This window comes from Channa argus, chromosome 24 (assembly GCF_033026475.1).
Source record: "Channa argus isolate prfri chromosome 24, Channa argus male v1.0, whole genome shotgun sequence".
Classification (NCBI taxonomy): Eukaryota; Metazoa; Chordata; class Actinopteri; order Anabantiformes; family Channidae; genus Channa; species Channa argus.
The window spans coordinates 5,818,992-5,831,325 of NC_090220.1; the positions used below are offsets into that span (position 1 = coordinate 5,818,992).

The window sequence follows — 12,334 nt, forward strand, 5'->3', positions numbered from 1 at the left end:
CACCTTGCCCCCTTGAAACTTTTTCCTACTGCATCTTCTTAGTAAGCCCTAAGTAACTTACAGTAGCTGAAAAACTCAAAATTTTGTTCATGCACAATCGGAAACTACACGGAACAGAGTGACCTGGCAGAGTACAATCACCAGAAAGTGCTCTGAAATACTTTTCTCCCTCTGATAAACAAGATGATGCTAAACTTCACAAACTGCAATACTGTTGAGGTCTTCTGTTTCTAGTTATGACCTGAAAAATGCAATGTCCAGAGGTGTTTTTTCTTCTCTTTGCCCAAATGCCACTCATTCACTCGCCGCGTGAAACCTACAGAGGACTGAGAAGTGTTAGAAGTGAGCTCCAGGAAAAAGATCCACTTATTTATAGACCTTTAATTAGACTGGCTCTCTAGGGGTTCTACCAGGCAAATGATGAAACCTATGCTTCTCTGTGTGTTTCTGTGTCTCTTTTCTGTCAGCCTGCATTCCCCTCCCCCAGAAACCTTGTATCAGTACTCTATCCCTCACTGGCCCCTCCATCACCACACCCTGCACTCAAGTTATGATGTAGTTCACGGGTAGCGTGGTTTTGCCCTACATTGTCACTGGGTCTGCACCACAGCTTTTATTTGAGCGCGAGGTCATTGTGAATTTCACATCAGCTGAAAGGTGAGTTTCCTCTTTTTACATAAAGCTTTATTAATTTACAATGGGCTGTTATGTTACAGCCCTGTTTTGTTTTACACTCTGTGAATGGATAACCTCTCTCCAGTACAGTGTGGTTACCTCTGTTTGAAAGCTGGCGAATGATTACAGCTTATTAAATTGCTCAACTTGATGTGTATGTGCTGCTCAGAGTTAAGTTTCATATTGTCCCTCACACGAGAGTTACTCAACAGGTCTGTGTTGTTTTGGGGAAAGCGATTGTGCAATCAAGTGCTGGAGCAGTGCTGTGCTACTGTGTTTCGCACAAGCAGTAGTGATGTTATGAAGCCAGTTACCAGGTACTGACTGTAGAACATGCATGGACATTCAATTAATATCAATGCACTTGTTGTGTGGAATATACATATTGGCACATATTTGTGCACTAGCAGATGAGGTGCATATCTCACTCTAAGTGGCCTGTGTGGCACCAATTCTAAAACAGGATATTACCCAGGATATTGCACACTGACACAATTCGACAATGCATTGTTCCCTTCAGTACAAGAACAGAAATGATAGGGTGAATTAAATACTATTGTGCATGAAGAACTGGCACTGTGCTGGTTCAAGTGTGTGCTCAAGGTTTAAGGTCTGTGATGAAAAGCTTTTGTTTGTGGTTGCCTGAGAGGGCCAAGAGTAGCTCTCCAAATGCCTTGCAGTCTAATTGTCTGAGAAGATTATCATTTTCCTCTGTGTGACACTTGGATTGCATGAATTAAGCTGAAAAGTACTCACACCCTCATTGTTCACTGCTCACAACGTGTCTATGTGTGTTTGTCCTTCAGGATAATACTGTACATCTAACTCACTGGGTGGTCCTGCACCTTTTCAGATCCTTGACCCATAAGCAATATAAAAACACTGCAAATGTCAACACCACTGCAGAAGTAATCTGACAATAATATAAAATAATTAAAAAAATCTAAGCATTTTTCATGCACATCCAAATGTGTTAATACAATAGCTACATATCTTAAAGACATGTCATAACACACTGTAATTTGAGTGTTGCACAATGTTTGTAGCCTGACAGTCCAGCAAGTGTAAATACAGGGAAACAGGAGCCACAACCTCAGACCTAGGTCACAGGTTACAGGGATTAAGGTCTGTGTGTGTGTGGGTGTGTGTGTGTGAGAGAGAGAGAGAGACTGAGTGAGGGTGTGAAACACACAGTTCCAACAGATGTTGAGTTGCATACCTCCTTGTCAGAGTCCCATCTCACTGCTAACTAACACATTCCTGAGAGACCCAAGTCTCTGTAGTGAGACACTCCGTGCACATAGCTGTAAGCATGTGTGTATGAACCAGTGTGAATCTCCCTTCAGTACATGCAATGAAACAAAAGCTAAATCTTGTCATATACTATCACATACTTACTTATAGTTTTTACTTTATACACCTATCACCTTGGCCTACGATGCTTTTGTCTCTTAATTATCTGGGAAGGTGGACTCACAATGAATCTATCATGTTCTCCCATTATCAATGCTCATGCTAATTAGGTCTGGCTAGGTCATGTACAGGCTTTATTGGGTTACCAGTGATTTGCAGGACACAGCTGCAGGAAAGCACAGGCTAGTTAGCAGCCGTGCACACATTTAAGTTAAGGTTCTTTATCATTGCATGTTGGTCTGTATTCATTTTGGGCCTGTGTCAATAACAGATTTACTGTATGTGGTGCATAATGCTGTTGCTGAAGGCCTGTGTCTACTTTCAGCAGACGCCTTCCAGGTAAACAAGATGGCAGTGTGTGGGGCTGAAGCTGAATTAACTCAGAGGCATCTTGGTGTAGAGGAACATCAAAATGGAGAAGTGACCGGTAAAAGCAGACATCTAATATACAGTTGAGCAATAGATTAGCCCCTTGGTAAAGAAACTTTCATTATTAGTGCAACAGTATTAAAACATCTTTTCAAACATATAAAAGTTTTTGTTGTATTTGCTCATTTTTTATTATTTATACCCATTTGTATGTGTGCTTGCCAAATCCACACTGTGCGGCTAGACCTGGAGTCTGTGGAAGAGAGAAAGCAGACGGACAGGGAGGAGCGTGAAGCCCTCGTGTTATGGAAGAAACCTCTTCTCACGCTCCACTACTTCAGCCTGGAACTGCTCATCACTCTTAAAGAGTGGACATGGAGGTGAGGCCAAGAGTGGGATGCAACCTCCTCAATAAAAACAACCTTGTTTCTAAAGAACTGCACTTGAGGTGTTTCCATTCCTAGTTTCCTTTCGATTGACTGCATATTATGCGAGCATTTGACCAATAAAGGTTTACTCCTAAATTTTGGAGAGCAATAGCAAGCTTGATGTTTGTGCAAAAACAATGTAGTGTGAAACATAAAAGCCTGAATAATGAGCTCATTATTGGACGTTTGGTGCCAAAGTGCAAATGTGACTAAAATCAAATTACAATAGAAATTACATACATACATATATGTTTACTGCAAATAACGTAGTTAAGCTGTACTGCTTAAAAGCTTTGACAAAGATGAAACTCAGGGCGTAACATGCTGCGTATATATAAACTATAAACTTTCTAAGCATTTTGCCATGTAGACTCATAAACGAGTTGTTTTTAGTAATTATTTGCTGCCACAACGCTGACAGGAGCTAAGCAGTGTTTTAGTGAAGTTGTTTTATTTATATAGTTGCTGCTGTTGCAACAGTTGCTAGAAGCTGCAAAAAAAAGGATGTTATGGTTGTAAAAAAAAAAAAAAAAAAAAACACTTCACACTGTCTCACTTACTGACATACTTACCACAAGCACACGCTTTATACAGACAGGAGGTGACCTTGCACCACTTGGTGCTTTCAAACAAGAAGACTTTGTCTGTCGTTGTTTAGTCTTCAGTATAAGGCCTAATGAAACCTCGAATGCTGCAAACAAAACCACATCACAAGATTTGCATGTCTTATTGTCCTTGTAAGTCTTCACAGTTACTGCTGATGGAGCTACTGAGGTCTTTCCTCCTCACCGAGTAAATGTTAGTTACCCCACCCACAGAGCAACAGCATCAGGCCGAACTACGTCACCATTTGCTTTGATGACAAATTTCCTGCGCAGCACAACATGTCTTTTATGCACCTATAATCTTTGTTGACACCAAGAGCCCAGAAGAAGGTCAGAGTGTACTCTTAGGGAGGCCTTTGTGGTTACGTTTGTGAGGACAATGTGTTTATTTTCTAAACTACAAGAGGATGTGGTGAACCACAAGCACCACGAGCAGTGTTGTGAGTGAGAGAAGCTGCTATTCACTAACACTCAAAACATATGGAGTTGTAACTGCTACTGGCATATACATGTGTACACATCACAGCTAAGCCAATGAGCGTACAGCACCGCCGTATGCTGAATGTTGACAGAAGTGGTTTATAATTTATAGCATAAGTGCGGGGACTGCTCAGGGGAACATAATGTTCAGTGATGTGGTTCGGCACTTGTTTTTCTTCAAATGTAAATAGAGACAGTAGTAGTGAAAAAAGGGTCTGTTGTTTTATAGGAAATCATGAAATTCATATTATTTCAAATTCACATCCACACAATATTGTTTACTGTGGTACAGTGGGTGCTGCCCCTGATTCACGTTATTTAGAGACATTCGAGGCCAGTTAAAAAACTTTAGCAATATTTGATTGAAATAAGGAGCAGTTTTCCTGTACAATATACACTGGAAGTATTTTCTATCAAGACTGAACAGTTTTTAATGAGAACATGCTCATCTTGCCATAACTTACATTAATTTGTGGGGACAAGAAGAATAAAACTATATTTGAATTATTTAACGATAGATTAAATCTAAAAATATCTGCACCAGTATCGGCCTCCAAACAACAGTATCAGTCAAACGCTGCAAAGAATGTGGCAGCATGTTAATGAGAAACGCTGTGCTTTTACTCCTCACATGCACTGCAGATGAGCTGCTCAACACACTTGTATTTGGCTAATGAGTGAAATAAAAGGCCATTCAGAACAACTGAAACCTATCACCGCTGGCAGCTTTTATTTTTTGTTTTACCACATTTACCCACGGCCATGACAGCCAGAAGGTAAGAAGCAGTATTTACACTGCAACAAATTGGCAAGATAACTTTAGATTAGCAGTTTAAAGCTCAAGACTTTACATATTTTAAGGCAATACACCAGAAAAATATCAAAGAGAAATCTCTACCTCAAATGAGCTTTTAAGTTAACAATCCATCACTGTAAAAAATATTTAAAAACCTTGTGATTTTTGGTGTGTGAGCAGAATGGCGGTGATTTAAACCTTAAATTATTAGTATATCATAACAACACGCTCAGTCTTGCTGGTAACATATACATAACACATATAACCTAAAGAATTAAAAGGGGAATCGCGGTTCTCACTTTTGACAATAAGGTGCTCAGCACACCTGTAATTTAATTATATGACCACTGTATTTCACCACTAACAGCTAATGTTTTCTAACTGCATGCCCTCATACCCTCCCTCTTTTCCCACCTTCATTCTCTTCTCCTTCAATCAGGCTCTGGCGGCAAAGACAGACTGTGTTTGGCCTGCTGATCCTGCTTTCCCTCCTCTCCATTGCCTACATTATTGAAGGAACACACCAGAAGGTGACTACATAGTGTAAAGCGCATCGTCACTGTACTGCACTGGTGTTACCCTTAGCTCAGTAGGGCTGACATGCAGTAAAATGTAAAAAGGCAGAGAACATGGTTGAATTTTGTAACTTATTCCCACCATAGCATTTAGGAGCACATTAGCAGCTTATGAGGTAACAGTAGGTAGGCAGGTATGTTGCTGGGTGATGGTATGATCCCTGCCTCTTCATGCCCATGGGCTGAGTAGTCCTTTAGAAAAACACTAGCACTAAAATAGAAAATTGCTATACGGGAACAGTTTAATTATTTATACACTGCATAGTACATACAACGCATGCATGATCAAGTTTGATTATAGCATCTCACATGATTTTCAGCAAAGTGACTGTGATTCATCCTGCAGGAACACTTTTGAGAGCGTAGCTGTTTACATTATCTCCAGCAAGTGTGTGCTTGTGTGTCTTCACCACAAAGCTTAATTATTAACTTCCCACAGAGCTCAGCTCTTTACTTAATAATTTATGTCCACAGGGCAAACTACTAGAACTGTTGATTCTACAGTAACACGGTAGATTCTGTTGTACATCTAACTAGATCCCTTCACTGTCTTTTGGGGTTTTTTTTTCCTTCTGCTATGCACTAGCCCTGTATTTTAAAACCACTGCCATCAGAGGTTTTTGCAGTGTTGTGTAATCACTTTTCAGTAACTACACGTAACACTCAGCCATGACTGGCACTGCACTTCCCAGCATTCTGCCAGCAAAGACAGAAGCAGCATGAACTGTTTTTCTTCTCCTGGATTTCTTGGGAAATTGAGTTTTTGGTCATTCCTAAAGCCCCCCCACCCCTCAGTCCCCTCGCTTCTTCCCGTAATCTACACACTTCACACTTCCTCCTAAAAACAACCTGCCTTGGCTCGAGGGAGGAAGTGTAAATTGAGTGAAGGATGGAGTGATGGTGGTGGATGAACAGGAGGAAGAGGCACACACAGAGAGATAGAGAGAGATCTTGGCTTGCTTGCCTGACTTTACAAGTTGTGTAAGAGCTGGCTGCCACCAAAAAAGAATAATGGTGCTTTTCTTTTGACAGTGTGCTGAACACTCCTACCCTGAAGCTCTGTCCTCTAAACTCAACAACATCCTCTGTCTCCAAAGGTCTCTCTCTCACTCTCTTCCTCTCCCTCTCTTTCTCTACCACTCACTTGCCCTCTCCCACCCTTTAAAGTGCCCTCTGTGCTGCAAACTTTCACTCTCGTACCTTCTTTCACTCCCCTCCTCTCTCTGACCCCCCCTTCTTGTTTTCCTCACACTCTCTGCATGTGTCTCTGCCATGTGGTTGACTGTCCCTGTCTCTGGCCTCTGCAGTATGTGAGTTACGTCGAAAAGAAGACGTGGTGGTGCGCCTACTGGGTCGGCCTGGGCATCCTCTCCTCGGTGGGTCTCGGCACAGGTCTCCACACTTTCCTCCTTTACCTGGTAAGACAACGTTTTCTGCGACTCTTTGCAACAAGTTACTCGTCACTTCCCCACTGCAGTAACTCACTTGCCTGTGCATGTTCATGACAGAGCTGGAAGTCAAACATAGCGGATGATGGTGGTGTGGTGACGCAGGTCTAAAACAGACTGTGTTGATGCCGTTGTTGGGTAGTTGCTAAGGCTTTAATAAGACTGTTATTAAAAGCTTTCGGAGGCTCCTCGTGCTGTTTTGCACATGCAAAGTGTAGGGGCTTCCTATGAGTTAGTGCGTGCCTGCGTGCATTTCAGAGCGGGGCGGAGATGAATAGGCGCTGTGGTAGCCGCACTGTTTTGACAGGCAGTCCAGGAACAATCGCACTCACTGACCCCTCTGACTGAGTGCACACGAGGATAAAAACACCCCCCACCACCCCTTTCTCTGAGTTCTTTCTCTTTTCTTTCTCCCGCTGTCTTGCTCCCCACTGTGTCACTCACTTTCAAGTTGTCGTTCACTCCACTTGTGCTTCTTGTCCTACTTTTACTTTCCTTCCTCTTTCTTTCTGTTTATCCCTGCCACTCTTCCCTCGCTTCCTCGGTGTGTCTGCTAAGTTTATCTGCTGCTGATCAGTTCAGGGTCCCGAAACATCTGCTTGTCCTCCCTGCTCTGTGTCCATCTGTCATCAGGGAGTCCACCGTTACACTGGTGGGCTTTTGCCCAGAGGAGCTGAACTGGAAACATTGTGAGATGCGTGTGTCCTCCATTCTGCTGGTTTTAAAACCCCAACTCTGCCACTCAAGAAAATGTAATGTGATAGTGGCTTAAACTCACTGTTCTGGACGCTTCAAATGTAGGATGTCGCCATCTAGCGACCATGACTGCTACTGCGGATTTAGGTGTCATTGGGTTCAGGACAGAACTTGGTGCTCCTTGGAGAAGACGCTGTCATGCATTCTTTGCGGCATTTGACTGATATTGTTGTTTAAAGGCCGATACTGGTGTAGATATTTTGTGGCGTAATCTACTGATAAATAATTCAAATACTTTAGTTTCACTTTATACTCGTCTATATACACGCTACGTTTTTAAGCACTCTGCTTCCCACCAAATAGACTTCTTGTATATCCAAGCCTCTGAAAATGCATTTAACCCTCAATACATTGAAGAGATGTACTGTACAGACTGACAACATGTGCTCTGGCAAAGGGGTGAGGTCACATAAGCTTCTGAAAGGTCAGACAGGTAAATCATTTTAGGTCCGTATTCGCTAAATATTGGTAAATACTCAGATGGTGAATGTCTTTAATTGACTGTTATTCAGATTGTTAATAAATACTTTCCAAATTCAATTAAAGTGAAGCCAAATTTTTCCTTTTTTATCACTGTTAATGTGTAGACAGTAGAGGACATGCAACCAAAGTCCCACAGCTGGCATCCAAGCTGTGGTTGTTGCACCTTCAAGCATTAGCCAACTGGACTTCCCCAGTATTTATTATTATTATTATTATTATTATTATTATTATTAACTAAAGTAGATATATTTGTTGAAATAAGGCACTCTTTTTGTATCTGCTTTCTTTCTTTAACTGTGAGCCTAATCTAAAGTAAGAAACACAAAACTGACCCCAGAGAACTACAATTATACTAATGTTCTGTAGAAACACTGTTTAAAGCAGCGCTAGAAATTCGGAAGTGATTTGGGAGCTTTTGGTGTCCTGGCAAGATGTTTGGATTTCTCACTGGATGTCTAGAGAGCGCCAGCAGACATGATGTCCTGTTTAAGTAACTAGGACTGGGTCAGTGGTTATAACTGGGTCCGAATACTTGCCCTACAAACATACAAGTCTAATGCTGACAGTTTGACCTTTTTGTTACTGGATTCCTTCCTGTCCATATAAAACATAATAATATGTTAGAAATGCGATCTGAAGTGTACGTAGATATTTACCAGCCCTTGACTTTGATTTACACCCATGTCAACATTTGGAGAGAACACCACCACAATGACTCTGTAAGTGTATACAAGTGTACCTCGAGAGCAGCGAGCCGTGGGAGAAGTGCCACACTGAACACTTGCACAGCTTTTCCTCTACTTTGGTACGTAAAACACGTAATGCATTTTCACTTCAGCAAACTGAGAAGTCCTTTAAAACACAAATCAGATCCGGTTAGTCAATTAATTGTTTGGCTGAATGGCGGCAGATTCGATAACCAGTTTATGATTGAAGTCATTTTTTCTAAGCTAAAGTGGCCTGGTTCTAGTGCCCTCAAAGGGAACACTTTCAGTTTGTTACTCTTCAGTGACAGCAGACTGACTATTTAAAAATGTTCAGGCCATTAGTCAGACAAAACAAGGAACTTCAAGAGAGCCCCATCGATTCTGATGGATATTTTTTAGATTTTCGTTCATTTTGAAAAAATCTAAACACTAGATTTGCCCTTTGTTTTATGTTATTGGGACTTTCTTGGATTTTGGACTGCTGGTTGCAGAAACAAAACATGCAATTTAGGATGTCACCATTGGCTCAGGGGATTTTTCAAGGCACGAAAATAATCACTATATTAATTATTGGTGGAGGTTTTTTTGTTTTATATAATGAGCAGTTTGAAAATTAGCCCAGGCCTTTACTATTAACAGTCAGTAGATGGTGCCAGAGGTCTAAGAGGCCAATTGACCAGAGAAATCAGTGCAAAATGGTATTGAATTATTTTCCATGCATTGATGGATTACTGTATTCATACCAAATATCAATATTTATATTCACATAATGACAACTAAAGATTGATATATTGTATATTGTATACTTAAGCAAACAAAGATATGGAAAACAGGAATGAGGTTGACAGCTTTAAAAAGCTCATAGGTGGCTGATGGGTTACATAATTAGTCGATGTCCCATTCTGTCTGCAGTTAAGGAGGACAGGAGGAAATGACAAACATCACACTATGTCATATACTTAATCAAAAGTTCTTGTGTAATTTACACCTTTGTGCAAAAATGTGTATGGGTGTGAATACTGTCAGGTCTAATAATCGTTAAGGTCCTCTGAAGGGCTAATTTTACATGACATAACTTGTGAATGTTATTATTTCTCTTTGCCTTTTCTGACTTCCTCAAATAACTCAGCTCCTTAATTAAAACAAATAATTATTTTATTTCCTCCATTTACTGATTATGTGTAACATTGTTCTATTCCAACACAGTGTGAACTTCGTATGGCACAGTTGGGATGGACGATTTCTGTTTAACCATCTTTCAGTTTTATGTTTAGGTAGAACTAAATGACCACATATCACATATTTACAGAATACATCCTCTGTGGTGGGAGAGAAATCGGCATTACAGTATGTGTGGAATATGTGTGGAGCTGACTGCAGAGGGGGCTATGGAGCCAGTAACATGCAAAAATCCCCAGTCAATGAAACCAGACCAGAAGTGGCAGCTTTCCTGTTCCCTGACATGGGCAATTGCTGCCCTGTGTCTCCTCTCTGTGTTCGCGTCCCGCTGAGACTGCGGGAGATCATTGTACACAGACAGGCCTGGTTGATGGAGGAAGATAAAACCCAGCATCTCAGGCATAGAGAAGAAAAAAAGCACACTTCTTGGCACACCATCAAGTGTATTTTATCCAGCTGCTCTGAGGGAGGAGGTAGTGGGTGGGTGCTTACAATACAGACCATGAAAACAATAAAATCATGCAGGAACACTGAAGCGATTTCATTACAGCTAAGGCTTTGGAGGTGTGGATGAGTACTGCAGAGTCCTGCACCTGCAGATGTAGCCATCATAATGGTTATAAAGATAACAGTCATGAGTGGAACAGACTTTATTCTCCACTTTTTTAAGCATTTGTTTCCTAGTGACAACTGGTGTCACTGCCCTGCATAAATCCTCTTTAACTGAGAAGGGGTAAGCAACGAGTGTGACTCTTGAAAGCTTGGAAATGCTGTAAATATTTTAGAAGAGAGCTCATCTGAGTCATCCACCATTAAATTACTTTCAGTAATGGCTGTTGCCATTAAGTCATTATGGGCAACATGAAAATTGTTGTGCTCAACGTTAAATCAAGAGCAACAAAGAATTAAAGTCATTATAATTGAAGCTGCGCATGTTTCTGTTTACATAATAGCAACTAGGGTAGTCTTTTTTTTCCTCTTTCGATTTTGGCTGTTGTGTGAGTGAGAGAGTTACGGTGTGTCTTTCTGGGAGTATGAATTTCAGCAGCCACCAAGGAAAAAACAATACCAATCCCATGTAATAACAAAAAACTAGCCATGTTTGTTTGCACATTTATGTCTCATGATTTACATGATTTACTTCACTTGCAAAAAGTAAACCAATGGCTCATCTAAATAAAGGTACTTTCTGTAGTTTTCTATATTCAGTTTCTTTTAGGATCGCTAAATTATAGGTTGCAGTGGAGGTTTGTGTTGAATATACAGATTTTCCCCAGCAAACCCCCTGAAATTAACTTTTGGCTTTTGGCAATTACCAGGAGCACAGCTTTAATTATCGCCAACTATCACTATAGCGCCGAGCAGGTCTGAGAGCAGGCTTCTACACACTGTCCCTGCTTTGTTGTTACCAACACACTCTCACAAACACACACGCACGCACACACACATACACACACTGCTGCTGCACAGGTCCCGTTTAGTTCTCCCGACCAGATGCCGTTATACTGTTTAGTACATTCCGCCCACACATTCACAGTCTGACAAGAACATGTGGGTCAGGAAATCTTTGTCAAATGATGGCAGAGTGTCGGACAAAGGACTGGTGTGGGTGTTTGTTCAAGTGATCCCAGAAACAAACAATACTGTATGTTCACATAGACAGAACCCGGGTAGCTTTTTTTGAGTTGTGTCTCACACACTCGTGCTGGACTGAATAACCTGGCCTAATTCTTCCGCTACTCATAAGTTTTCGTCGTCCTTGTTGTTGTTTGTTTTTTACAGCTGAGTCGCCTAAATGTCAGCTCTTTAGTGTGTAGGGTGTGAATTTGATATCGATTCAGATCAAATTTTCTTTAATTGTCGTACATGCATTCTGCTTCAGACATGACTCTGAACTGCAGAATCTTTCTTCTTTCAGTTCACCAGTGACAGTTGATACCTTCCTACAAGTAACATGAGTGACACATCAGGATCAAGTTCAGTAGTTCTTTGAAAAGCTGAAAAGCTACTTGACTCACCACTGGCTGGCAGTAACAGATCTTCTGCTTTAACTCTAAGACCTCTTAAATTCAATTTAAAGCCATTAATTTTTAACTACCTCTAGATAGTGTCAGAACGTCATCACTTGGATTTGAACAGGCAACACGACTTACAAAGTAAAGATACTGTATGTTGGCTGTGATATTTGCCGGCATTTTACAGAGCTGCAGTTGCCTGTAATTAATGATGTTTGTATTTCAGTGTGAAATGCCACAAAAGAGCTTTTATGTCCGTTGACAAAAAGGATGATTTCACATAATTATATTTAAAATATTTAAATATAATTGATTTTCTTCCTTATAAGGTCGGATAAGTGGATCAGCCCAAACAGCTTGTGACTTAGTCATCCTTACCAAACCTTTTCAAAGATTTGTAAATTG

The 12,334-nt window shown here is 40.9% G+C and overlaps 1 protein-coding gene across 8 annotated transcripts in view; it reads left to right on the top strand.

The window, feature by feature from the left end:
- The first annotated feature begins 498 nt into the window (after positions 1-498).
- The window catches only part of LOC137109162 (vacuole membrane protein 1-like), a 55,895-nt gene continuing 44,059 nt past the window's right edge, over positions 499-12,334 (top strand). For 2 of the 8 annotated variants that reach the window (XR_010912279.1, XM_067494641.1), the window contains exons 1-5: positions 499-657; positions 2,414-2,539; positions 2,702-2,837; positions 5,206-5,296; positions 6,649-6,759. Coding sequence is in view for 7 of the 8 variants with exons in the window: in XM_067494641.1 (XP_067350742.1) it covers positions 2,437-2,539; positions 2,702-2,837; positions 5,206-5,296; positions 6,649-6,759 (441 nt within the window). In the remaining variant the exon portion in view is untranslated. Of the gene's footprint in view, positions 658-2,413; positions 2,564-2,701; positions 2,838-4,607; positions 4,747-5,205; positions 5,297-6,648; positions 6,760-12,334 lie in introns of those variants that run through there. The other 6 variants (XM_067494637.1, XM_067494639.1, XM_067494638.1 and 3 more) reach the window with 6 other exon arrangements.